This window comes from Anomaloglossus baeobatrachus, chromosome 9 (genome assembly GCF_048569485.1).
Source record: "Anomaloglossus baeobatrachus isolate aAnoBae1 chromosome 9, aAnoBae1.hap1, whole genome shotgun sequence".
NCBI classification, from domain to species: domain Eukaryota; kingdom Metazoa; phylum Chordata; class Amphibia; order Anura; family Aromobatidae; genus Anomaloglossus; species Anomaloglossus baeobatrachus.
The window spans coordinates 227,399,179-227,426,933 of NC_134361.1; the positions used below are offsets into that span (position 1 = coordinate 227,399,179).

The following is a 27,755-nucleotide window of genomic DNA, read 5'->3' on the forward strand; positions in this document are numbered from 1 at the left end:
ATATATATATATATATATATATATATATATATATATATAAAATCAATAATAGGCTTGATACAGGTTGTGTCTGCCTCCTACAGACACTAGCAGGTGTGTGAGGGGAGGCCCCAACACTTTTCATTTGCAGTGTGGGGTCTCATAGCAGCCGGACGTATGACCATAGTTCTGTGTCCCCCAATGTTCTTAAAGGGAAAACCCATTTTCCCCCCTTTACACCAGTTTTAGACCTGCTCGCTCCAAACATGATAAACTCTTTTTTTCTTCTTCCACTTTATCTTTTAATTACATCTTTTGTGCAAGTATTTAGTTAGAGCATAAAGTCCGGTTCCTCGGACTACAAATAACACTGTACTACAATTCTCAGTAGATCTGAACACAGATACAAAAAAAATAACATTAATTGATGTGTCAGTAAAATGTGCGATAATACAGAAGGCGGGAAATTAGTGCAACGAAGAAAAAAAAAAAAAGTCACATGAAAATTGGCAATCACAGATGAGAACCGATCAACAGAAACCATGATATCCGGAGAGACATGATGATGGGGGAAGAGTAGTACATGTCAGGATTGAACCCTAAAAGATCAGTCCCTGGTGCCAGATTGGCAAAAAATAAAAATGTTCACTGTAGTCCGACACTCCCAGCAGCACAGAGGAGGTTCAGCAGACGGGTTTGACAGTTAGGACCGGCGCTCTTTGCCTAGGAGACCGACCACCGCTGCTGGACTGCAGAAGTGGTCATAGCCTACGCCATGAGCAGTAAACAATAGCAATAACAATCCCACCATTCATGGATTCCTAAGAGGTAAATTGCAAAGATGATGGCCTTTACAAACACTTCCCCACCCCCCTTTAAAAAGATCTCATTTTGGGGATATAATTTGCTACGGGAACGAGTTTTTATTTTTCTTATTAAATATTTTCCCATTCTCAGTTAAGGTAGATGTGCGAAAAAAAGGCAACTACGAAAAATAAAAAAAAAAATAAAAAAGTTCAGATTTTTGTCCATTAGTTGTTTTCCTTTAAAAACCGATGAATTAAAATCTCTTAATCTCCGTATGAGTCAGGCAAAAAAAATCTGCAGAGGTTGTCAGATTGGACAGGAATAATAGGACTGTCACTATAGGATCACGCTGTGTCCTCGGGATTTTTGACTTGGGAAAAAAATCCTGGTGTCCAAGAGGTAAGAGCCTTAGGATGGCGACCATGAACAGCAGCCGGACCAGGCCGCCATAAAACAGAATCAACTGCCCCCTGATCCTACTAAATCCAATCTATATGACCTCAGGTCTTTAGGGCGGGTCAGTAGGATCGCAGGGGAGGGATCTGGATCTGGCAGCGGTAATAAGGATGATAAAACCGGGGTGTATCAGAGGTGAAGCTCTTCTTCTTTTCCTGATCCGTTCCCAACATGGACGTCGCCGTTTATTTCCCGCGTAGAGTCTATTCCCAGATATCCCAGGAGGATGTCGCTCCGCCGGTGGGAAAGGTGCAGGATGTCTTCCGCCAGAGACTGGACTGTAGTGTATCTCACGTTATCCAAGTCGAACATGTCCTTTAAATACTGCACGATCTGGTGCTGGGGGAAAACATGAGAAGAGAGGGGTTAAATGACCGAGATATATACTGCAATACTTAAATACAGAATACAAAACAATCAAATGTTTAAGTCCCCTAGAAGGAATAAGAAAAAACAAAAACCAAAAGCAAACAGTTTTTAATTAAAAATATAAAATTAAAAAAATATAAAATATAAATGTATATACCGTATTTTTCGTTTTATAATACACATCGGATTATAAGACGCACCCCAAATTTAAAGAAAGAAAAAAAAAGGCAAAAAGAAAATTGGGGTTGAAAATGGGTCCACCTTATAATCCGGTTGTAGCTTACTGGGGGGTGCGGCAGCGGTGGTGGAGCGGGCTCACAGGAGGCAGGGGCGGTGGTGGTGTAGGGCGATGCTGTGGGTGGTGCGGTGGGTGTCCCAGATGCTCACTGTGAGGGCGGAGCCATCCAAAAACTGTTGGCGGTGTGGGCTTCAAAAAAATGGCGCCCCGAGTCGGTGTGTGCGCAGATTGAGCTTTTGGCTTAATGACAGCCCATCTGCGCACACACCACTTACGAACACAGTTTCCTTAAGTCCGCCAGAGGCAGTATGTCCGCAGAGAAGTTCTAGGCTGTCATTGAACCGAGGGCTCAATATGCGCATATGCTGACTCCAGGCGCCATTTCTTTAAAGCCCGCACTGCTGACGTTTTCTGGATGGCTCCTGCTTAACAGCGAAGCAGCACCACCCGTCTGCACCTCCTTACTCTTCCTCCACTCCTGCCTCACAGTGCCGCAGCACATCCCTACTCCTCCTCCGCTCCTGCCTCGCAGCACCTCCCTACTCCTCCTCCACTCCTGCTTCACAGTGCCGCAGCACATCCCTACTCCTCCTCCACTCCTGCCTCGCAGCACCTCCCTATCCCTCATTCGCTCCTGCCTCACAGTGCCGCAGAACATCCCTACTCCTCCTCCGCTCCTGCTGCACAGCACATCCCTACTCCTCCTCCGCTCCTGCTTCACAGTGCCGCAGCACATCCCTACTCCTCCTCTGCTCCTGCCTCGCAGCGCCCCAGCACCTCCCTACTCCTCCTCCGCTCCTGCTTCACAGAGCCGCAGCACATCTCTACTCCTCCTCCGCTCCTGCCTCACAGCCCCACAGCACATCACTCCTTCTCCGCTCCTGCCTCACAGCACATCCTTACTTCTCCTCCGCTCCTGCCTCACAGCGTTACAGCACCTCCCTACTCTCTCTACTCCTGCCTCACAGCGCCACAGCACCACCCTACTCCTCCTGCCTCACAGCGCCTCAGCACCTCCCTACTCCTCCTCTGCTCCTGCCTCACAGCGTTACAGCACCTCCCTACTCCGTCTCTGCTCCAGCCTCACAGCGCCACAGCACCTCCCTACTCCTTCTCTGCTCCTGCCTCACAGCGCCACAGCACCTCCCTACTCCTCCTCCGCTCCTGCCTCACAGCGCCGCAGCACATCCCTACTCCTCCTCCGCTCCTGCCTCGCAGCACATCCCTCCTACTCCTTCTCCGCTCCTGCCTCGCAGCACGTCCCTATCCCTCATTCGCTCATGCCTCACAGCGCCGCAGCACCTCCCTACTCCTCCTCCGCTCCTGCCTCACAGTGCCGCAGCACATCCCTACTTCTCCTCCGCTCCTGCCTTGCAGCACATTCCTGCTCCTCCTCCGCTCCTGCCTCACAGCACCTCCCTACTCCTCCTCTGCTCCTGCCTCACAGCACCTCCCTACTCCTCCTCCGCTCTTGCCTCCCAGCACCTCCCTACTCCTCCTCCGCTCATGCCTCCCAGCGCCACAGCACCTCCCTACTCCTCCTCTGCTCCTGCATCACAGAGCCGCAGCACATCCCTACTCCTCCTCCGCTCCTGTATCACAGAGCCGCAGCACATTCCTACTCCTCCTCCGCTCCTGCCTCATAGTGCAGCAGCACATCTCTACTCCTCCTCCGCTCCTGCCTCACAGCACTACAGCACATCCCTACTCCTTCTCCGCTTCTGCCTCACAGCACCTCCCTACTCCTCCTCCGCTCCTGCCTCACAGCGGCGCAGCACCTCTCTACTCCTCCTCCGCTCCTGCATCACAGAGCCGCAGCACATCCCTACTCCTCCTCCACTCCTGCATCACAGAGCCGCAGCACATCCTTACTCTTCCTCCGCTCCTGCCTCATAGTGCTGCAGTACATCCCTACTCCTCCTCCGCTCCTGCCTAACAGCACTGCAGCACATCCCTACTCCTCCTGCGCTCCTGGCTCACATCCCTACTCCTTCTCCGCTCCTGCATCACAGAGCCGCAGCACATCCCTACTCCTACTCCACTTCTGCATCACAGAGCCTTAGCACATCCCTACTCCTCCTCCGCTCCTGCCTCACAGCGCTGCAGCACATCCCTACTCCTCCTCCGCTCCTGCCTCACAGCGCTGCAGCAGATCCCTACTCCTCCTCCGCTCCTGCCTCACAGCGCCGCAGCACATCCCTACTCCTACTCCACTTCTGCATCACAGAGCCTTAGCACATCCCTACTCCTCCTCCGCTCCTGCCTCACAGCGCTGCAGCACATCCCTACTCCTCCTCCGCTCCTGCCTCACAGCGCTGCAGCAGATCCCTACTCCTCCTCCGCTCCTGCCTCACAGCGCCGCAGCACATCCCTACTCCTCCTCCACTTCTGCATCACAGAGCCGCAGCACATCCCTACTCCTCCTCCGCTCCTGCCTCACAGCGGTGCAGCACATCCCTACTCCTCCTCCGCTCCTGGCTCACAGCGCCGCAGCACCTCCATACTCCTCATCCACGCCTACCTTTCTCTATAGATTATAGCTGATCACTGAAGGTCCTGGACGCCGAACACCCTGTGCTCAGGAGACAGCTCGCCCAAATATACATAAAAGTACCTTCTGTTAGCCCCCAAAAAACATAAATAAATATTTTACCTTAAAGAAATTACAAATTTCTGTTAAATTTTCCTTTGGACCCAGAAATCCATATGCCAGTATAGGGCTGACGTGCTCCGATACGGAGTAGAAATGTGATATGAAGCCGTCTGGCACCTGATAAAAGAAAATAGTCATTAGCTATAAACGATAGTGTGATATCATATTACAAAGCCTGATATGGCCGTACAATGTGGGATTGGAGAAACCAGGATCAGATGGTGACAGAGGGGCTTCACTCCCCCCTCCTCCCCCCCAGCTGTGTAAATATATATCGAAATTTGCATTATTTAATGAAGCCCCTGCAGATTCCTCACCATGAGAAGCCTCCTTTTTGCTTTCAAAACCGACCAGCAAGCTGTCGCTAAGGCCTGGGGGGAGGAAATAATGAGAACATATCAGCTTCCGGCCATCTATCACTTATATACAGTATGTGATAATGTACGGTGCTGTGCGAAAGTATTAGGCAGCTGACAAAATAATGCGGAGAAGCAAGAATGATTTTACAAAGAGAAGTGTTATTACTTTATATTTATCACTTAACAGAATGGAAAGTGAATGAACAAAACAGAAATATGATCCCATCGATATCTGGGGACCGCCCTTTGCCTTTATCAATTCTTCTTGTACACAGTTTATGAAAGATCTTGGCAGGAGGTTGTTCCAAACATTTTGGAGGACTGACCCCAGGTCTTCTGTGTATGAGGCTTGTGCGGATCCGTCTGTCTCCTTATCCCAGACAGATTGGATGATGTGAGGTCAATGCTCCGCACCATGACCTCTGGGGCTCTACGTCGGCCGCATCATCACCTTCCCAGGCTCTGCGGGGGCCACACCATCACCTCCAAGGCTGTGGCGGCCACACCATCACCTCCGGGGGGCTCTGCGGCGGCCACACCATCACCTCCGGGGCTCTGAGGCAGCCGGATCAGCACTTCCGGGGCTCTGCGGGAGCCGGATCATCACTTCCGGGGCTCTGCGGGGGCTGGATCATCACTTCCGGGGCTCTGCGGGGGCTGGATCATCACTTCCGGGGCTCTGCGGGGGCTGGATCATCACCTCCAGGGCTCCTCAAACTGTTCGCACAAAGATGGAAGCTGCAATTGTCCACAACATCTTGTGCCGAACCATTAAGATGTCTCTTCACTAGAACTAAAGGGCCGAGTATTATACACTAGGCGCAATGGGACTGAATGGAAAACTTCAATTTAGCGATTAAGACGTTGGGGCTGAATACTTTTCTCTATGTAGTGTATTATCCCACATATACTCATTGCTCTTTAACGCTTTTCTCGATACATGACAAGACAGATCCATTGGAGACGTCTTATTTCCCTGCACAATACACAACAATTAAGGTGATTTCTCTTTTCTTACGGTTTCCTTGAAGCTGTCTGACAACCAGCGGTTACGCAGAACAGCAATCACCGAGGATGGAGGGTTTTCTAGGTCCTCAAAGGCATCCATTAGGATAAAATCCAGCGCAATGTCAAAGAAATTCATGCAGACGACCTGGAAGGGAGAAGATAGCAAAGTATTATCCAGAGAGAAGGCCCAAGACTTGTCCCCATCCCCAAACCTATCATTGCTGTTTGTACTAATCCACAAGAAGCTCCTTTGGGACACGTCTTCTTGTACCGTATATACTGGCGTATAAGACGACTTTTTACCCCCTTAAAATAATGGCTACAGTGGGGGGTCGTCTTATACGCCGGATATACGGGGGGGGGGGGGTGGGGGGGTGGGGGTGTGTATGTACACTGCAGCGTCCAGGGGAGGTGGGGGCAGCAGCTCTGGAGCGCAGGTGAACGCTGCGGCCTGCATCCTTTGATCTCCTGCACCCGCTCATATAATATGCACAGCCGCTGTCCATCTCCAATGGTGCTGAAATCACACGCAGTGAGGGGCTGGGGGAGCGGTGCATATTATATGAGCCTGCGTCCCAGTGTGATCGCACATGTCCCCCCCGTGTTAGATTTGGCCCCCAGGCTGCTGCTCATTCTAAAATAAAAAAGCTTTACTTACCCCTGCAGCGTTTCTCCCCGGTGTCCCTGCTTCCACTGTGATCAGGCAGAGAGCTCAGCCTGCTGTGCCGATCACATGACCGCACTGAGAACCAGGAAGTGGAAGAACAGAAGCACGGAGCAGACAGGAGGGAGCTCAGCGCTGGAGGAGGTAAGGAAAGAGGGTTTTATTTTACTTTGGGCAGCAGCCTAGGGGCCATATCTGACACAGGGGGACTTGTGCGATCTATAGGGGCCATGGGCAGCACTATGGGGGCGATATCTGACACAGGGGGACTTGTGCGATCTATATAGGGGCCATGGGCAGCACTATGGGGGCGATATCTGACACAGGGGGACTTGTGCGATCTATAGGGGCCATGGGCAGCACTATGGGGGCCATATCTAACAGGGGGACTTGTGCGATCTATAGGGGCCATGGGCAGCACTATGGGGGCGATATCTGACACAGGGGGACTTGTGCGATCTATAGGGGCCATGGGCAGCACTATGGGGGCGATATCTGACACAGGGGGACTTGTGCGATCTATATAGGGGCCATGGGCAGCACTATGGGGGCGATATCTAACACAGGGGGACTTGTGCGATCTATAGGGGCCATGGGCAGCACTATGGGGGCCATATCTGACACAGGGGGACTTGTGCGATCTATAGGGGCCATGGGCAGCACTATGGGGGCGATATCTGACACAGGGGGACTTGTGCGATCTATATAGGGGCCATGGGCAGCACTATGGGGGCCATATCTGACACAGGGGGACTTGTGCGATCTATATAGGGGCCATGGGCAGCACTATGGGGGAGATATCTAACACAGGGGGACTTGTGCCCATTATGGGCCCCGGTGAGCTGCTTCTAACCCCCCAGATGTATGCCCTGCCAATCCCCCCCCCCCCGCCGAGCCGCGGGTGCAGGCCCCACAGAGCAGAAGAGTTGTGTGTATTTGTCTGTATGTAGCAGAGTTGTACGTGTTTGTCTGTATGTAGCAGAGTTGTACGTGTTTGTCTGTATGTAGCAGAGTTGTATGTGTTTGTCTGTATGTAGCAGAGATGTATGTGTTTGTCTGTATGTAGCAGAGTTGTATGTGTTTGTCTGTATGTAGCAGAGTTGTATGTGTTTGTATGTAGCAGAGTTGTATGTGTTTGTCTGTATGTAGCAGAGTTGTACGTGTTTGTCTGTATGTAGCAGAGTTGTACGTGTTTGTCTGTATGTAGCAGAGTTGTACGTGTTTGTCTGTATGTAGCAGAGTTGTATGTGTTTGTCTGTATGTAGCAGAGTTGTATGTGTTTGTCTGTATGTAGCAGAGTTGTACGTGTTTGTCTGTATGTAGCAGAGTTGTACGTGTTTGTCTGTATGTAGCAGAGTTGTACGTGTTTGTCTGTATGTAGCAGAGTTGTACGTGTTTGTCTGTATGTAGCAGAGTTGTATGTGTTTGTCTGTATGTAGCAGAGTTGTATGTGTTTGTCTGTATGTAGCAGAGTTGTATGTGTTTGTCTGTATGTAGCAGAGTTGTATGTGTTTGTCTGTATGTAGCAGAGTTGTATGTGTTTGTCTGTATGTAGCAGAGTTGTATGTGTTTGTCTGTATGTAGCAGAGTTGTATGTGTTTGTATGTAGCAGAGTTGTACGTGTTTGTCTGTATGTAGCAGAGTTGTATGTGTTTGTCTGTATGTAGCAGAGTTGTATGTGTTTGTCTGTATGTAGCAGAGTTGTGTGTGTTTGTCTGCATGTAGCAGAGTTGTGTGTGTTTGTTTGTAGCAGAGTTGTGTGTGTTTGTCTGTTTGTAGCAGAGTTGTGTGTGTTTGTCTGTATGTAGCAGAGTTGTGTGTGTTTGTCTGCATGTAGCAGAGTTGTGTGTGTTTGTCTGTTTGTAGCAGAGTTGTATGTGTTTGTCTGTATGTAGCAGAGTTGTGTGTGTTTGTCTGTATGTAGCAGAGTTGTATGTGTTTGTCTGTATGTAGCAGAGTTGTGTGTGTTTGTCTGCATGTAGCAGAGTTGTGTGTGTTTGTCTGCATGTAGCAGAGTTGTGTGTGTTTGTCTGTTTGTAGCAGAGTTGTGTGTGTTTGTCTGTTTGTAGCAGAGTTGTGTGTGTCTGTTTGTAGCAGAGTGTAGTACCATTGTTTCAGTCCAGTTGTGGCTTTATACAGCAGGGAGGAGCATTCCTTGCTGTACTAAGTGAACATTGGAGCGATTGATCTGTCAATGGCCCTTTAAAAACATATTGTACGGCTCTCGCGGAATTAAAATTAACATGTTGCAATCAAAGCAGACTTTTTTTCATTTGGGAGCGGGGTAGTCTTATACAGTGAGTATATCCCAAATTCTATATTTTTAGGGCAGAAGTTGGGGGTCGTCTTATACGCCCAGTCGTCTTATACGCCGGCATATACGGTAATCAGATGTGTTTTTTCATTGCCGTCTTCTCCCCAGATAACGCTCCCTGATCTCTACATAATAACAGCCGGAAAACACAACGACAGAACGAAAAGCTGTATAGCCAAATAGAAATTACTACAGTATTGTGTTGTCTGTGTGTCTCTCCCAGTAATACAGGCTGGATGTGAGGTCTGTGTGTCTCTCCCAGTAATATAGGCTGGATGTGAGGTCTGTGTGTCTCCCAGTAATATAGGCTGGATGTGAGGTCTGTGAGTCTCCCAGTAATACAGGCTGGATGTGAGGTCTGTGTGTCTCCCCAAGTAATATAGGCTGGATGTGAGGTCTGTGAGTCTCCCAGTAATATAGGCTGGATGTGAGGGCTGTGTCTCTCCCAGTAATATATGCTGGATGTGAGGTCTGTGTGTCTCTCCCAGTAAAATATGCTGGATGTGAGGTCTGTGTGTCTCTCCCAGTAATATAGGCTGGATGTGAGCTCTGTGTGTCTCTTCCAGTAATATAGGCTGGATGTGAGGTCTGTGTCTCTCCCAGTAATATAGGCTGGATGTGAGGTCTGTGCGTCTCTCCCAGTAATATAGGCTGGATGTGAGCTCTGTGTCTCTCCCCCAGTAATATAGGCTGGATGTGAGGTCTGTGTCTCCCCAAGTAATATAGGCTGGATGTGAGGTCTGTGAGTCTCCCAGTAATATAGGCTGGATGTGAGGTCTGTGTGTCTCTCCCAGTAATATAGGCTGGATGTGAGGTCTGTGTGTTTCTCCCAGTAATATAGGCTGGTTGTGAGCTCTGTGTGTCTCCCAGTAATATAGGCTGGATGTGAGGTCTGTGTGTCTCTCAGTAATATAGGCTGGATGTGAGGTCTGTGTGTCTCCCAGTAATATAGGCTGGATGTGAGGTCTGTGTGTCTCCCAGTAATATAGGCTGGATGTGAGGACTGTGTGTCTCTCCCAGTAATATAGGCTGGATGTGAGGTCTGTGTGTCTCCCAGTAATATAGAATATTTCCTTTTTGTCCCTGTTTTCTAACTCTTTCAATTTCTTTCTCTTTCTAGATCTTCAGATCTTCCTCCTTTTTATTCCTAGCGGTTATATCCTCTTGTTCCACCCCCTACACCACGACAATTGTCTCCCATTACCTTCACATTCCCAATCAGGTTTTTTTCATGTTTTCTCCTGATGCAATCTCATGATGCAAATTGTAAACATTTTTTTCTGTTTGTTTTTCTTTCTCATACCATGTTTGTCTTAGTACTCTTGGCCCCTGGTGAAGGCTCCTGTGAGAGCCGCAACGTTGGGCGGGCAGTACATTATTTTGGTGAAAAATAAAGAAACCTTGTTCAAGCATATTATACCTGGACTTGTCCTAATTTTTTTCATACACTGTGTGCCGGGACTACCTCCTTGATTGACTATTTTTTTCTCCCGAGCACCAGGATTATTGCAGCTGAGCACAAATTATCCTCCCCTGTGTCTTCCAGTAATATAGGCTGGATGTGAGGTCTGTGTGTCTCCCAGTAATATAGGCTTGATATAAGGTCTGTGTGTCTCCCAGTAATATAGGCTGGATGTGAGGTCTGTGTGTCTCCCAGTAATATATGCTGGATGTGAGGTCTGTGTGTCTCCCAGTAATATAAGCTGGATGTGAGCTCTGTGTGTGTCTCCCAGTAATATAGGCTGGACGTGAGGTCTGTGAGTCTTCCAGTAATATAGGCTGGACGTGAGCTCTGTGTCTCTCTCCCAGTAATATAGGCTGGATGTGATCTCTGTGTCTCTCCCAGTAATATAGGCTGGATATGAGGTCTGTGTGTGTCTCCCAGAAATATAAGCTGGATGTGAGTTATGTGTGTATCCCAGTAATATAGGCTGGATGTGAGTTCTGTGTGTCTCCCAGTAATATAGGCTGGATGTGAGCTCTGTGTGTCTCCCAGTAATATAGGCTGGATATAAGGTCTGTGTGTCTTTCCAGTAATATAGGCTGGATGTGAGTTCTGTATCTCTCCCAGTAATATAGTCTGGATGTGAGCTCTGTGTCTCTCTCCCAGTAATATAAACTGGATGTGATCTCTGTGTCTCCCAGTAATATAGGCTGGATGTGAGCTCTGTGTGTCTCCCAGTAATATAGGCTGGATGTGAGGTCTGTGTGTCTCCCAGTAATATAGGCTGGATGTGAGGTCTGTGTGTCTCCCAGTAATATAAGCTGGATGTGAGCTCTGTGTGTGTCTCCCAGTAATATAGGCTCAATATGAGCTCTGTGTGTCTCTTCCAGTAATATAGGCTGGATGTGAGGTCTGTGTGTCTCCCAGTAATATAGGCTGGATGTGAGGTCTGTGTGTCTCCCAGTAATATAGGCTGGATGTGAGCTCTGTGTCTCTCCCAGTAATATAGGCTGGATGTGAGGTCTGTGTGTCTCCCAGTAATATAGGCTGGATGTGAGCTCTGTGTCTCTCTCCCAGTAATATAGGCTGGATGTGAGGTCTGTGAGTCTTCCAGTAATATAGGCTGGATGTGAGCTCTGTGCATCTCTCCCAGTAATATAGGCTGGATGTGAGCTCTGTGCGTCTCTCTCAGTAATATAGGCTGGATGTGAGGTCTGTGTCTCTCTCCCAGTAATATAGGCTGGATGTGAGCTCTGTGTCTCCCAGTAATATAGGCTGGATGTGAGTTCTGTGTGTCTTCCAGTAATATAGGCTGGATGTGAGTTCTGTGTCTCCCAGTAATATAGGCTGGATGTGAGTTCTGTGTGTCTCCCAGTAATATAGGCTGGATGTGAGTTCTGTGTGTCTCCCAGTAATATAGGCTGGATGTGAGGTCTGTGTGTCTCCCAGTAATATAGGCTGGATGTGAGGTCTGTGTCTCTCCCAGTAATATAGGCTGGATGAGAGCTATGTGCGTCTCTCCCAGTAATATATGCTGGATGTGAGGTCTGTGTCTCTCTCCCAGTAATATAGGCTGGATGTGAGCTCTGTGTCTCTCTCCCAGTAATATAGGCTGGATGTGAGCTCTGTGTCTCTCCCAGTAATATAGGCTGGATATGAGGTCTGTGTGTCTCCCAGAAATATAGGCTGGATGTGAGTTCTGTGTGTCTCCCAGTAATATAGGCTGGATGTGAGGTCTGTGTCTCTCTCCCAGAAATATAGGCTGGATATGAGGTCTGTGTGTGTCTCCCAGTAATATAGGCTGGATGTGAGTTCTGTGTGTCTCCCAGTAATATAGGCTGGATGTGAGCTCTGTGTGTCTCTCCCAGTAATATAGGTTGGATGTGAGGTCTGTGTGTCTCCCAGTAATATAGGCTGGATGTGAGGTCTGTGTGTCTCCCAGTAATATAGGCTGGATGTGAGGTCTGTGTGTCTCTTCCAGTAATATAGGTTGGATGTGAGCTCTGTGTGTCTCTCCCAGTAATATAGGCTGGATGTGAGGTCTGTGTTTCTCCCAGTAATATAGGCTGGATGTGAGCTCTGTGTGTCTCTCCCAGTAATATAGACTGGATGTGAGGTCTGTGTGTCTCTTCCAGTAATATAGTAACTATAGTTATACTAGCCAGATTCCTACTCCACACTGATGAGGGGCAAATACCCCGAAACGGCTGTCTGTGGATGGATACCATGTTTGGTATAGGTGGTCTCCTTGACTGGAGACTGCCCTTCCCGTGGTTGTTCCTTCCCGGTGAAAGACCTGGCTAGTTTCCTGGCAGCGTTGAGAAGAAGGGAATTTTGTTTACTTACCGTAAATTCCTTTTCTTCTAGCTCTAATTGGGAGACCCAGACAATTGGGTGTATAGCTACTGCCTCCGGAGGCCACACAAAGTATTACACTTAAAAGTGTAAGGCCCCTCCCCTTCTGCCTATACACCCCCCGTGGGATCACGGGCTCCTCAGTTTTAGTGCAAAAGCAAGAAGGAGGAAAGCCAATAAACTGGTTTAAGCAAATTCAACCCGAAGGAATATCGGAGAACTGAAACCATTCAACATGAACAACATGTGTGCACAAAAAAACAGGGGCGGGTGCTGGGTCTCCCAATTAGAGCTAGAAGAAAAGGAATTTACGGTAAGTAAACAAAATTCCCTTCTTCTTTGTCGCTCTATTGGGAGACCCAGACAATTGGGATGTCCAAAAGCAATCCCTGGGTGGGTAAAATAATACCTCGTGATAGGGCCGTAAAACGGCCCTTTCCTACATGGGGGCAATCGCCGCCTGAAGGACTCGTCTACCTAGGCTGGCGTCCGCCGAAGCGTAGGTATGCACCTGATAATGCTTGGTAAAAATGTGCAGACTCGACCAGGTAGCCGCCTGGCACACCTGCTGAGCCGTAGCCTGGTGCCGTAATGCCCAGGACGCACCCACGGCTCTGGTAGAATGGGCCTTCAGCCCTGAGGGAACCGGAAGCCCAGCAGAACGGTAGGCTTCAAGAATTGGTTCCTTGATCCACCGAGCCAGGGTGGATTTGGAAGCTTGCAACCCTTTACGCTGACCAGCGACAAGGACAAAGAGTGCATCCGAGCGCGCAGGGGCGCCGTGCGGGAAATGTAGATTCTGAGTGCTCTCACCAGATCCAACAAATGCAAATCTCTTTCACATTGATGAACTGGATGAGGACACAAAGAAGGTAAGGAGATATCCTGATTGAGATGAAAGGGGGATACCACCTTAGGGAGAAACTCCGGAATCGGGCGCAGAACCACCTTGTCCTGGTGAAACACCAGGAAGGGAGATTTGCATGACAGCGCTGCTAGCTCAGACACTCTCCGAAGAGACGTGACCGCTACTAGAAAGGCCACTTTCTGTGAAAGGCGAGAAAGGGAAACATCCCTCATAGGCTCAAAAGGCGGCTTCTGGAGAGCAATTAGAACCCTGTTCAGATCCCAGGGCTCTAACGGCCGCTTGTAAGGAGGGACGATATGACAAACCCCTTGCAGGAACGTGCGTACCTGTGGGAGTCTGGCCAGGCGCTTCTGAAAAAATACAGCTAGCGCAGAGACTTGTCCTTTAAGGGAGCCGAGCGACAAACCTTTTTCCAACCCGGATTGCAGGAAGGAAAGAAAAGTAGGCAATGCAAATGGCCAGGGAGAAACTTCCTGAGCAGAGCACCAAGATAAGAATATCTTCCACGTTCTGTGGTAGATCTTGGCAGATGTGGGTTTTCTGGCCTGTCTCATAGTGGTAATGACCTCTTGAGATAACCCTGCAGATGCTAGGATCCAGGACTCAATGGCCACACCGTCAGGTTGAGGGCCGCAGAATTCAGATGGAAAAACGGCCCTTGAGACAGCAAGTCTGGTCGGTCTGGTAGAGCCCACGGTTGGCCTACCGCGAGATGCCACAGATCCGGGTACCACGACCTCGTTGGCCAGTCTGTAGCGACGAGGATGGCGCGGCGGCAGTCGGACCTGATCTTGCGTAGCACTCTGGGCAACAGCGCCAGAGGTGGAAACACATAAGGGAGCCGGAACTGCGACCAATCTTGAACTAAGGCGTCCGCCGCCAGAGCTCTGTGATCGTGAGACCGTGCCATGAAAGCTGGGACCTTGTTGTTGTGCCGGGACGCCATTAGGTCGACGTCCGGCATCCCCCAGCGGCGACAGATCTCCTGAAACACGTCCGGGTGAAGAGACCATTCCCCTGCGTCCATACCCTGGCGACTGAGGAAGTCTGCTTCCCAGTTTTCTACGCCCGGGATGTGAACTGCGGATATGGTGGATGCCGTGTCTTCCACCCACGTCAGAATCCGCCGGACTTCCTGGAAGGCTTGCCGACTGCGTGTCCCCCCTTGGTGGTTGATGTATGCCACCGCTGTGGAGTTGTCCGACTGAATTCGGATCTGCTTGCCTTCCAGCCACTGCTGGAAGGCTTGTAGGGCAAAATACACTGCTCTGATTTCCAGAACATTGATCTGAAGGGTGGACTCCTGCTGAGTCCACGTGCCTTGAGCCCTGTGGTGGAGAAAAACTGCTCCCCACCCTGATAGACTCGCGTCTGTCGTGACCACCGCCCAGGATGGGGGTAGGAAGGACTTTCCTTTTGACAATGAGGTGGGAAGAAGCCACCACCGAAGAGATTCCTTGGCCGCCTGAGAAAGGGAGACGTTCCTGTCGAGGGACGTCGACTTCCCGTCCCATTGGCGGAGAATGTCCCATTGTAGTGGACGCAGATGAAACTGCGCGAAAGGGACTGCCTCCATTGCTGCTACCATCTTCCCTAGGAAGTGCATGAGGCGTCTCAAGGGGTGCGACTGGCTTGAAGGAGAGATTGCACCCCTATCTGAAGTGAACGCTGTTTGTCCAGCGGAAGTTTCACTATCGCTGAGAGAGTATGAAACTCCATGCCAAGATATGTTAGCGATTGGGTCGGGGTCAGATTTGACTTTGAAAAGTTGATGATCCACCCGAAACTCTGGAGAGTCTCCAGCGCAACGTTCAGGCTGTGTTGGCATGCCTCTTGAGAGGGTGCCTTGACAAGTAGATCGTCCAAGTAAGGGATCACAGAGTGACCCTGAGAGTGCAGGACTGCTACTACTGCTGCCATGACCTTGGTGAAGACCCGTGGGGCTGTCGCCAGACCGAAAGGCAGGGCTACGAACTGAAGGTGTTCGTCTCCTATAACGAAGCGTAGAAAAACGCTGGTGCTCTGGAGCAATCGGCACGTGGAGATAAGCATCCTTGATGTCTATTGATGCTAGGAAATCTCCTTGAGACATTGAGGCGATGACGGAGCGGAGGGATTCCATCCGGAACCGCCTGGTTTTCACATGCTTGTTGAGCAGTGTTAGGTCCAGAACAGGACGGAAAGACCCGTCCTTTTTTGGCACCACAAACAAATTGGAGTAAAAACCGTGACCTTGCTCCTGAAGAGGAACAGGGATCACCACTCCTTCTGCCTTTAGAGAGCACCCGCCTGCAGAAGGGCACCGGCTCGGTCGGGAGGTGGAGAAGTTCTGAAGAATCGAGTCGGAGGACGAGAACTGAACTCTATCCTGTACCCGTGAGACAGAATGTCTCTCACCCAACGGTCTTTGACCTGTGGCAGCCAAATGTCGCCAAAGCGGGAGAGCCTGCCACCGACCGAGGATGCGGAGATAGGAGGCCGAAAGTCATGAGGAAGCCGCCTTGGTAGCGGTTCCTCCGGCTGCCTTCTTTGGGCGTGACTGAGCCCGCCAAGAATCTGAGCTCCTCCGATCCTTTTGAGTCCTTTTGGACGAGGAGAATTGGGACCTGCCCGAGCCTCGAAAGGACCGAAACCTCGACTGTCCCCTCCTCTGTTGGGGTTTGTTAGGTTTGGGCTGGGGTAAGGAAGAATCCTTACCCTTGGACTGTTTAATGATTTCATCCAATCTCTCACCAAACAGTCTGTCACCAGAAAATGGCAAACTGGTTAAGCACTTTTTGGAAGCAGAATCTGCCTTCCATTCCCTTAACCACAAGGCTCTGCGTAAAACCACGGAGTTGGCGGACGCCACTGCCGTACGGCTCGTAGAGTCCAGGACAGCATTAATAGCGTAAGACGCAAATGCAGACATTTGAGAGGTTAAGGACGCTACTTGCGGAACAGATGTACGTGTGACAGTGTCAATCTGCGCAAGACCAGCTGAAATAGCTTGGAGTGCCCATACGGCTGCGAATGCCGGAGCAAACGACGCGCCGATAGCTTCATAGATTGATTTCAACCAGAGCTCCATCTGTCTGTCAGTGGCATCTTTAAGTGAAGCCCCATCGTCCACTGCAACTATGGATCTAGTCGCAAGCCTGGAGATTGGAGGATCCACCTTTGGACACCGGGTCCAGCTCTTGACCACGTCAGGGGGAAAGGGATAACGTGTATCCTTAAGACGTTTGGAGAAACGCTTATCTGGATAAGCGTGGTGTTTCTGAACTGCTTCTCTGAAGTCAGAGTGGTCAAGAAAAGTACTCAATTTACGCTTGGGATACCTGAAATGGAATTTCTCCTGCTGTGAAGCTGACTCCTCCACTGGAGGAGCTGAGGGAGAAATATCTAACATTCCATTGATGGACGCTATAAGATCATTCACTATGGCGTCACCATCAGGTGTATCCAGATTGAGAGCGGTCTCAGGATCAGAATCCTGATCAGCTACGTCTGCCTCATCATACAGAGAGTCCTCCTGCTGGGACCCTGACCAGTGTGATGAAGTCGAGGGCCGCTCCCAGCGAGCTCGCTTAGGCTGTCTGGGACTGTCGTCCGTGTCAGAGCCTTCACCCTGGGATGCATGGGACCCCCCCGGAGCACGGATTTGTTCCAAATGAGGGGGGCCAGGGAGCATTGAATCAACAGTGCCCATGGTCTGAGTTGCCGGTCTGGACTGCAAAGTCCTCCGTCCCTGTCACCTGGACAGTGTTCACAGGTGGTTCTCCTTGGGCCACCTCTAGCAGAGACCCCGGCTGAGCAAGTGCTACAGGGGAGCATTGCACACAATGGGGGTCAGTGAAATCTGCCGGTAGAACAGCCTCACATGCAGTACAAGCAGCAAAGAAAGCCTGTGCCTTGGCACCCTTGCTGTTTGCGGACGACATGCTGTTGTCTAGCCATCTAGGAGGGTATATAGCCAAGAATAGCGACCGTACAGTGCAATGTATAGCATACAAGCATAAAGTACAAATGAACACTTCGGCATTAGTGGGGTCAGCACTTCAGGTGCTGCTTACCGCCCGCTCAAAAGCGGGTGTGTGGTCGCCAGAATCCTGTGACTGGGTGTCCCAGAGCTTGTCTCCCTTCTCCAGCTCAGACTGCAAACAGGAATGGCTGCCGGCGTCCTGTGGAGAGGGGCGGGCCGTGGGCGTGCCCCAGACAAAGTGCGGGAAACTGGCGTCCCACTGTGTCCAGTGAGGGGGCTGGAGTATGCTAAGCAGACTCCAGCCCTCGGCGCTGACGTTCTGTACAGCGTCCCGCCCCTCCCCTGACTGGCAGGCCTGGGGGCGGGAACGAAACGAAACTAGGCCGCAAAGCCGGGGACTCGAGTAATAAGCGCGGCCGTCCTATGTGCACGGCCAGCGCGGAAGTCCCCGGCGCACCACAAGTCCCAGCCGCGCCGCAGTGTAAAAACAGCCAGCAGCGGCCGGCGCGGCAGTTCCCAATACATTAACTCACTCAGCGAAGCTGCAGTGAGTAATAGCACAAGCGCTCCGCGCTGTTGTCCCCGGCGCACTAACACACCCAGCAATGCTGGTGTGTGTGTGTGCGCGATTTGTACGGGGACACAGAGTACCTTAATGTAGCAGGGCCCTGTCCCTGACGATACTCAGCTCCATATCCAGCAGGTTCTCCGGGTCTGTGGATGGAGCATGGTCTCAGTGCCTGGAGACGGTAAGATCCCACTTCACCCAGAGCCCTGAGGGGGATGGGGAAGGAAAGCAGCATGTGGGCTCCAGCCTCCGTACCCGCAATGGGTACCTCAACCTTAACAAACACCGCCGACAAAAGTGGGGTGAGAAGGGAGCATGCTGGGGGCCCTAGTATGGGCCCTCTTTTCTTCCATCCGACATAGTCAGCAGCTGCTGCTGACTAAAACAGTGGAGCTATGCGTGGATGTCTGACCTCCTTCGCACAAAGCATGAAAACTGAGGAGCCCGTGATCCCACGGGGGGTGTATAGGCAGAAGGGGAGGGGCCTTACACTTTTAAGTGTAATACTTTGTGTGGCCTCCGGAGGCAGTAGCTATACACCCAATTGTCTGGGTCTCCCAATAGAGCGACAAAGAAACACGTGATGGGCCTATATTACTGGGAGACACTCAGACCTCACATCCAGCCTATATTACTGGGAGACACACAGACCTCACATCCAGCCTATATTACTGAGAGAGACACACAGACCTCACATCCAGCCTATATTACTGGGAGAGACGCACAGAGCTCTCATCCAGCCTATATTACTGGGAGACATACAGAACTCACATCCAGCCTATATTACTGGGCGACACACAGAACTCACATCCAGCCTATATTACTGGAAGACACAGAACTCTGTGTCTCTCCCAGTAATATAGTCTGGATGTGAGGTCTGTGTGTGTCTCCCAGTAATATACGCTGGATGTGAGGTCTGTGTCTCTCCCAGTAATATAGGCTGGATGTGAGCTCTGTGCGTCTCTCCCAGTAATATAGGCTGGATGTGAGGTCTGTGTCTCTCTCCCAGTAATATAGGCTGGATGTGAGGTCTGTGTGCCTCTCCCAGTAATATAGGCTGGATGTGAGGTCTGTGTGCCTCTCCCAGTAATATAGGCTGGATGTGAGCTCTATGCGTCTCTCCTAGTAATATAGGCTGGATATGAGGTCTGTGTCTGTCTCCTACTAATCTAGGCTGGATGTGAGTTCTGTGAGTCTCCCAGTAATATAGGCTGGATGTGAGCTCTGTGTCTCTCTCCTAGTAATGTAGGCTGGATGTGAGGTCTGAGTGTCTCCCAGTAATATAGGCTGGATGTGAGTTCTGTGTGTCTCCCAGTAATATAGGCTGGATGTGAGTTCTGTGTGTCTCCCAGTAATATAGGCTGGATGTGAGTTCTGTGTGTCTCCCAGTAATATAGGCTGGATGTGAGGTCTGTGTGTCTCCCGGTAATATAGGCTGGATGTGAGCTCTGTTTCTCTCCCAGTAATATAGGCTGGATGTGAGCTCTGTTTCTCTCCCAGTAATATAGGCTGGATGTGAGCTCTGTTTCTCTCCCAGTAATATAGGCTGGATGTGAGCTCTGTGTCTCGCCTAGTAATATAGGCTGGATGTGAGCTCTGTGTCTCGCCTAGTAATATAGGCTGGATGTGAGCGCTGTGCGTCCCTCCCAGTAATATAGGCTGGATGTGAGGTCTGTGTCTCTCTCCCAGTAATATAGGCTGGATGTGAGGTCTCTGAGTCTTCCAGTAATATAGGCTGGATGTGAGCTCTGTGCATCTCTCCCAGTAATATAGGCTGGATGTGAGCTCTGTGCGTCTCTCTCAGTAATATAGGCTGGATGTGAGGTCTGTGTCTCTCTCCCAGTAATATAGGCTGGATGTGAGCTCTGTGTCTCTCTCCCAGTAATATAGGCTGGATGTGAGCTCTGTGTCTCTCTCCCAGTAATATAGGCTGGATGTGAGCTCTGTGTCTCCCAGCAATATAGGCTGGCTGTCAGTTCTGTGTGTCTCCCAGTAATATAGGCTGGATGTGAGTTCTGTGTGTCTCCCAGTAATATAGGCTGGATGTGAGTTCTGTGTGTCTCCCAGTAATATAGGCTGGATGTGAGGTCTGTGTGTCTCCCAGTAATATAGGCTGGATGTGAGGTCTGTGTCTCTCCCAGTAATATAGGCTGGATGAGAGCTCTGTGCGTCTCTCCCAGTAATATATGCTGGATGTGAGGTCTGCGTCTCTCTCCCAGTAATATAGGCTGGATATGAGGTCTGTGTGTCTCCCAGAAATATAGGCTGGATGTGAGGTCTGTGTGTCTCCCAGTAATATAGGCTGGATGTGAGGTCTGTGTCTCTCTCCCAGTAATATAGGCTGGATATGAGGTCTGTGTGTGTCTCCCAGAAATATAGGCTGGATTTGAGTTCTGTGTGTCTCCCAGTAATATAGGCTGGATGTGAGTTCTGTGTGTCATCCAGTAATATAGGCTGGATGTGAGCTCTGTGTGTCTCTCCCAGTAATATAGGTTGGATGTGAGCTCTGTGTGTCTCTCCTAGTAATATAGTCTGGATGTGAGCTCTGTGTGTCTCTCCCAGTAATATAGGCTGGATGTGAGCTCTGTGTGTGTCTCCCAGTAATATAGGCTGGATGTGAGGTCTGTGTGTCTCCCAGTAATATAGGCTGGATGTGAGTTCTGTGTGTCTCCCAGTAATATAGGCTGGATGTGAGGTCTGTGTGTCTCCCAGTAATATAGGCTGGATGTGAGGTCTGTGTCTCTCTCCCAGTAATATAGGCTGGATGTGAGCTCTGTCTCTCTCCCAGTAATATAGGCTGGATATGAGGTCTGTGTGTGTCTCCCAGAAATATAGGCTGGATGTGAAGTCTGTGTGTCTCCCAGTAATATAGGCTGGATGTGAGCTCTGTGTGTCTCCCAGTAATATAGGCTGGATGTGAGCTCTGTGTGTCTCCCAGTATTATAGACTGGATGTGAGCTCTGTGTGTCTCTTCCAGTAATATAGTAACAATAGTTATACTAGCCAGATTCCTACTCCACACTGATGAGGGGCAAATACCCCGAAACGGCTGTCTGTGGATGGATACCATGTTTGGTATAGGTGGTCTCCTTGACTGGAGACTGCCCTTCCCGTGGTTGTTCCTTCCCGGTGAAAGACCTGGCTAGTTTCCTGGCAGCGTTGAGAAACACGTGATGGGCCTATATTACTGGGAGACACTCAGACCTCACATCCAGCCTATATTACTGGAAGAGACACACAGACCTCACATCCAGCCTATATTACAGGGAGACACACAGACCTCACATCCAGCCTATATTACTGGGAGACACACAGACCTCACATCCAGCCTATATTACTGAGAGAGACACACAGAGCTCACATCCAGCCTATATTACTGGGAGAGAGACACAGACCTCACATCCAGCCTATATTACTGGGAGAGACGCACAGAGCTCTCATCCAGCCTATATTACTGGGAGACACACAGAACTCACATCCAGCCTATATTACTGGGAGACACAGAACTCACATCCAGCCTATATTACTGGGAGACACAGAACTCTGTGTCTCTCCCAGTAATATAGTCTGGATGTGAGGTCTGTGTGTGTCTCCCAGTAATATAGGCTGGATGTGAGCTCTGTGCGTCTCTCCCAGTAATATAGGCTGGATGTGAGGTCTGTGTCTCTCTCCCAGTAATATAGGCTGGATGTGAGGTCTGTGTGACTCTCCCAGTAATATAGGCTGGATGTGAGGTCTGTGTGCCTCTCCCAGTAATATAGGCTGGATGTGAGCTCTATGCGTCTCTCCTAGTAATATAGGCTGGGTATGAGGTCTGTGTCTGTCTCCTACTAATGTAGGCTGGATGTGAGCTCTGTGTCTCGCCTAGTAATATAGGCTGGATGTGAGGTCTGTGTCTCCCACTAATATAGGCTGGATGTGAATTCTGTGTGTCTCCCAGTAATATAGGCTGGATGTGAGTTCTGTGTCTCCCAGTAATATAGGCTGGATGTGAGGTCTGTATGTCTCCCAGTAATATAGGCTGGATGTGAGCTCTGTGTGTGTCCCCCAGTAATATAGGCTGGATGTGAGCTCTGTTTCTCTCCCAGTAATATAGGCTGGATGTGAGGTCTGTGTGTCTCCCAGTAATATAGGCTGGATGTGAGTTCTGTGTCTCCCAGTAATATAGGCTGGATGTGAGGTCTGTGTGTCTCCCAGTAATATAGGCTGGATGGGAGCTCTGTGTCTCTCCCAGTAATATAGGCTGGATGTGAGCTCTGTGCGTCTCTCCCAGTAATATAGGCTGGATGTGAGGTCTGTGTCTCTCTCCCAGTAATATAGGCTGGACAAGAGGTCTGTGAGTCTTCCAGTAATATAGGCTGGATGTGAGCTCTGTGTCTCTCTCCCAGTAATATAGGCTGGATGTGATCTCTGTGTCTCTCCCAGTAATATTGGCTGGATATGAGGTCTGTGTGTGTCTCCCAGAAATATAGGCTGGATGTGAGTTCTGTGTGTCTCCCAGTAATATAGGCTGGATGTGAGCTCTGTGTGTCTCCCAGTAATATAGGCTGGATATAAGGTCTGTGTGTCTCCCAGTAATATAGGCTGGATGTGAGTTCTGTGCGTCTCTCCTAGTAATATAGGCTGGATGTGAGCTCTGTGGCTCTCTCCCAGTAATATTGGCTGGAAATAAGGTCTGTGTGTGTCTCCCAGAAATATAGGCTGGATGTGAGCTCTCTGTGTCTCCCAGTAATATAGGCTGGATGTGAGGTCTGTGTCTCTCCCAGTAATATAGGCTGGATGTGAGCTCTGTGTTTCTCCCAGTAATATAGGCTGGATGTGAGGTCTGTGTCTCTCCCAGTAATATAGGCTGGATGTGAGTTCTGTGTGTCTCCCAGTAATATAGGCTGGATGTGAGTTCTGTGTCTCCCAGTAATATAGGCTGGATGTGAGTTCTGTGTGTCTCCCAGCAATATAGGCTGGATGTGAGGTCTGTGTGTATCCCAGTAATCTAGGCTGGATGTGAGGTCTGTGTATCTCACAGTAATATAGGTTGGATGTGAGCTCTGTGTGTCTCTCCTAGTAATATAGTCTGGATGTGAGCTCTGTGTGTCTCTCCCAGTAATATAGGCTGGATGTGAGCTCTGTGTGTGTCTCCCAGTAATATAGGCTGGATGTGAGGTCTGTGTGTCTCCCAGTAATATAGGCTGGATGTGAGGTCTGTGTGTCTCCCAGTAATATAGGCTGGATGTGAGGTCTGTGTGTCTCCCAGTAATATAGGCTGGATGTGAGGTCTGTGTGTCTCCCAGTAATATAGGCTGGATGTGAGTTCTGTGTCTCCCAGTAATATAGGCTGGATGTGAGGTCTGTGTGTCTCCCAGTAATATAGGCTGGATGGGAGCTCTGTGTCTCTCCCAGTAATATAGGCTGGATGTGAGCTCTGTGCGTCTCTCCCAGTAATATAGGCTGGATGTGAGCTTTGTGTTTCTCCCAGTAATATAGTCTGGATGTGAGCTCTGTGTGTCTCTTCCAGTAATATAGTAACTATAGTTATACTAGCCAGATTCCTACTCCACACTGATGAGGGGCAAATACCCCGAAACGGCTGTCTGTGGATGGATACCATGTTTGGTATAGGTGGTCTCCTTGACTGGAGACTGCCCTTCCCGTGGTTGTTCCTTCCCGGTGAAAGACCTGGCTAGTTTCCTGGCAGCGTTGAGAAAAACGTGATGGGCCTATATTACTGGGAGACACTCAGACCTCACATCCAGCCTATATTACTAGGCGAGACACAGACCTCACATCCAGCCTATATTACTGGGAGACACACAGACCTCACATCCAGCCTATATTACTGAGAGAGACACACAGAGCTCACATCCAGCCTATATTACTGGGAGAGAGACACAGACCTCACATCCAGCCTATATTACTGGGAGAGACGCACAGAGCTCTCATCCAGCCTATATTACTGGGAGACACACAGAACTCACATCCAGCCTATATTACTGGGAGACACAGAACTCTGTGTCTCTCCCAGTAATATAGTCTCGATGTGAGGTCTGTGTGTGTCTCCCAGTAATATAGGCTGGATGTGAGCTCTGTGCGTCTCTCCCAGTAATATAGGCTGGATGTGAGGTCTGTGTCTCTCTCCCAGTAATATAGGCTGGATGTGAGGTCTGTGTGCCTCTCCCAGTAATATAGGCTGGATGTGAGGTCTGTGTGCCTCTCCCAGTAATATAGGCTGGATGTGAGCTCTGTGTCTCGCCTAGTAATATAGGCTGGATGTGAGTTCTGTGTCTCCCACTAATATAGGCTGGATGTGAGCTCTGTGCGTCTCTCCCAGTAATAAAGGCTGGATGTGAGGTCTGTGTGTCTCCCAGTAATATAGGCTGGATGTGAGGTCTGTATCTCTCTTCCAGTAATATAGGCTGGATGTGAGCTCTGTGTGTCTCTCCCAGTAATAAAGGCTGGATGTGAGGTCTGTGTGTCTCCCAGTAATATAGGCTGGATGTGAGCTCTGTTTCTCTCCCAGTAATATAGGCTGGATGTGAGCTCTGTGTGTCTCCCAGTAATATAGGCTGGATGTGAGTTCTGTGTCTCCCAGTAATATAGGCTGGATGTGAGGTCTGTGTGTCTCCCAGTAATATAGGCTGGATGGGAGCTCTGTGTCTCTCCCAGTAATATAGGCTGGATGTGAGCTCTGTGCGTCTCTCCCAGTAATATAGGCTGGATGTGAGGTCTGTGTCTCTCTCCCAGTAATATAGGCTGGACAAGAGGTCTGTGAGTCTTCCAGTAATATAGGCTGGAAGTGAGCTCTGTGTCTCTCCCAGTAATATTGACTGGATATGAGGTCTGTGTGTGTCTCCCAGAAATATAGGCTGGATGTGAGTTCTGTGTGTCTCCCAGTAATATAGGCTGGATGTGAGCTCTGTGTGTCTCCCAGTAATATAGGCTGGATATAAGGTCTGTGTGTCTCCCAGTAATATTGGCTGGATATGAGGTCTGTGTGTGTCTCCCAGAAATATAGGCTGGATGTGAGCTCTGTGTCTCCCAGTAATATAGGCTGGATGTGAGGTCTGTGTCTCTCCCAGTAATATTGGCTGGATATGAGGTCTGTGTGTGTCTCCCAGAAATATAGGCTGGATGTGAGCTCTGTGTGTCTCTCCCAGTAATATAGGCTGGATGTGAGCTCTGTGTTTCTCCCAGTAATATAGGCTGGATGTGAGGTCTGTGTCTCTCCCAGTAATATAGGCTGGATGTGAGCTCTGTGTCACCCAGTAATATAGGCTGGATGTGAGTTCTGTGTGTCTCCCAGTAATATAGGCTGGATGTGAGTTCTGTGTCTCCTAGTAATATAGGCTGGATGTGAGTTCTGTGTGTCTCCCAGCAATGAAGGGAATTTTGTTTACTTACCGTAAATTCCTTTTCTTCTAGCTCTAATTGGGAGACCCAGACAATTGGGTGTATAGCTACTGCCTCCGGAGGCCACACAAAGTATTACACTTAAGTGTAAGGCCCCTCCCCTTCTGCCTATACACCCCCCGTGGGATCAGGGGCTCCTCAGTTTTAGTGCAAAAGCAAGAAGGAGGAAAGCCAATAAACTGGTTTAAAGCAAATTCAATCCGAAGGAATATCGGAGAACTGAAACCATTCAACATGAACAACATGTATATACAAAAAAACAGGGGCGGGTGCTGGGTCTCCCAATTAGAGCTAGAAGAAAAGGAATTTACGGTAAGTAAACAAAATTCCCTTCTTCTTTGTCGCTCTATTGGGAGACCCAGACAATTGGGATGTCCAAAAGCAATCCCTGGGTGGGTAAATAATACCTCGTAGTAGAGCCGTAAAACGGCCCCTTCCTACAAGTGGGCAACTGCCGCCTGAAGGACTCGTCTGCCTATGCTGGCATCCGCCGAAGCATAGGCATGCACCTGATAGTGTTTCGTGAAAGTGTGGAGGCTGGACCAGGTAGCCGCCTGACACACATGCTGAGCCGTAGCCTGGTGCCTCAAAGCCCAGGACGCACCCACAGCTCTGGTAGAATGGGCCTTCAGCCCTGAGGGAACCGTAAGCCCCGCAGAACGATAAGCTCGAGAATTGGTTCCTTGATCCACCGAGCCGGGCTTGATTTGGAAGCCTGCGACCCTTTACGCTGGCTAGCGACAAGGACAAGAATGCATCCGAGCGGCGCAGGGGCGCCGTACGATAGATGTAGAGTCTGAGTGTTCTCACCAGATCTAATCAAGTGCAAATCCTTTTCACATTGGTGAACTGGATGAGGACAAACAGAGGGTACGGGGATACCCTGATTGAGATGAAAGGGGGGAAACCACCTTAGAGATAAATTCCGGAACCGGACGCAGAACCCCTTGACCTGGTGAGACACCGGGAAGGGGGCCTTGCACGACAGTGCTGCCCGGACAGACACTCTTCGAAGTGAAGTGACTGCCACAAGGAAAACCACTTTCTGCGAAAGGCGTGAGAGGGAAAAAACTCTCATAGGCTCGAATGGTGGTTTCTGAAGAACCATCAGCACTCTGTTCAAATCACAGGGTTCTAACAGTCGTTTGTAAGGAGGGACTAATCGGCAAACCCCCTGCAGGAACGTGCGTACCTGAGGAAGTGTTGCTAGGCGCTTCTGAGAAAATACAGAGAGCGCTGAGATTTGTCCCTTAAGGGAGCCGAGCGACAAACCTTTTTCCAAACCGGATTGCAGGAAGGAAAGAAAGTAGGCAAGGCAAATGGCCAGGGAGAAACTCCCTGAGCAGAGCACCAAGATAAGAATATCTTCCACGTTCTGTGGTAGATCTTGGCAGATGTGGGTTTTCTGGCCTGTCTCATAGTGGTAATGACCTCTTGAGATAACCCTGCAGATGCTAGGATCCAGGACTCAATGGCCACACCGTCAGGTTGAGGGCCGCAGAATTCAGATGGAAAAACGGCCCTTGAGACAGCAAGTCTGGTCGGTCTGGTAGAGCCCACGGTTGGCCTACCGCGAGATGCCACAGATCCGGGTACCACGACCTCGTTGGCCCGTCTGGAGCGACGAGGATGGCGCGGCGGCAGTCGGACCTGATCTTGCGTAACACTCTGGGCAACAGTGCCAGAGGAGGAAACACATAAGGGAGTTGAAACTGCGACCAATCCTGAACTAAGGCGTCTGCCGCCAGAGCTCTGTGATCTTGAGACCGTGCCATGAATGTTGGGACCTTGTTGTTGTGCCGGGACGCCATTAGGTCGACGACCGGCATCTCCCAGCGGCAACAGATCTCCTGAAACACGTCCGGGTGAAGAGACCATTCCCCTGCGTCCATGCCCTGGCGACTGAGAAAATCTGCTTCCCAGTTTTCTACGCCCGGGATGTGAACTGCGGATATGGTGGAAATTCGGAACTGCTTGCCTTCCAGCCACTGCTGGAAGGCTTGTAGGGCAAGATACACTGCCCTGATTTCCAGAACATTGATCTGAAGGGTGGACTCCTGCTGAGTCCACGTACCTTGAGCCCTGTGGTGGAGAAAAACTGCTCCCCACCCTGACAGACTCGCGTCCGTTGTGACCACCGCCCAGGATGGGGGTAGGAAAGGCTTTCCTTTTGACAATGAGGTGGGAAGAAGCCACTACTGAAGAGAATCCTTGGCCGCCTGAGAAAGGGAGACGTTCCTGTGTAGGGACGTCGACTTCCCGTCCCATTGGCGGAGAATGTCCCATTGTAGTGGACGCAGATGAA

General features: G+C 50.1%; 1 protein-coding gene across 2 annotated transcripts in view; it reads right to left on the bottom strand.

The window, feature by feature from the left end:
• Positions 1–262: 262 nt before the first annotated feature.
• Positions 263–27,755, bottom strand: part of MIGA2 (mitoguardin 2) — a 171,166-nt gene continuing 143,673 nt past the window's right edge. For both annotated transcript variants that reach the window (XM_075324679.1, XM_075324680.1), the window contains exons 13-16: positions 5,880–6,014; positions 4,820–4,873; positions 4,503–4,619; positions 263–1,581 (exon numbers count right to left, since the gene is read on the bottom strand). In XM_075324679.1, the coding sequence (XP_075180794.1) occupies positions 1,372–1,581; positions 4,503–4,619; positions 4,820–4,873; positions 5,880–6,014 (516 nt within the window). In that variant the 3' untranslated portion in view covers positions 263–1,371. The remainder of the gene's footprint in view (positions 1,582–4,502; positions 4,620–4,819; positions 4,874–5,879; positions 6,015–27,755) is intronic.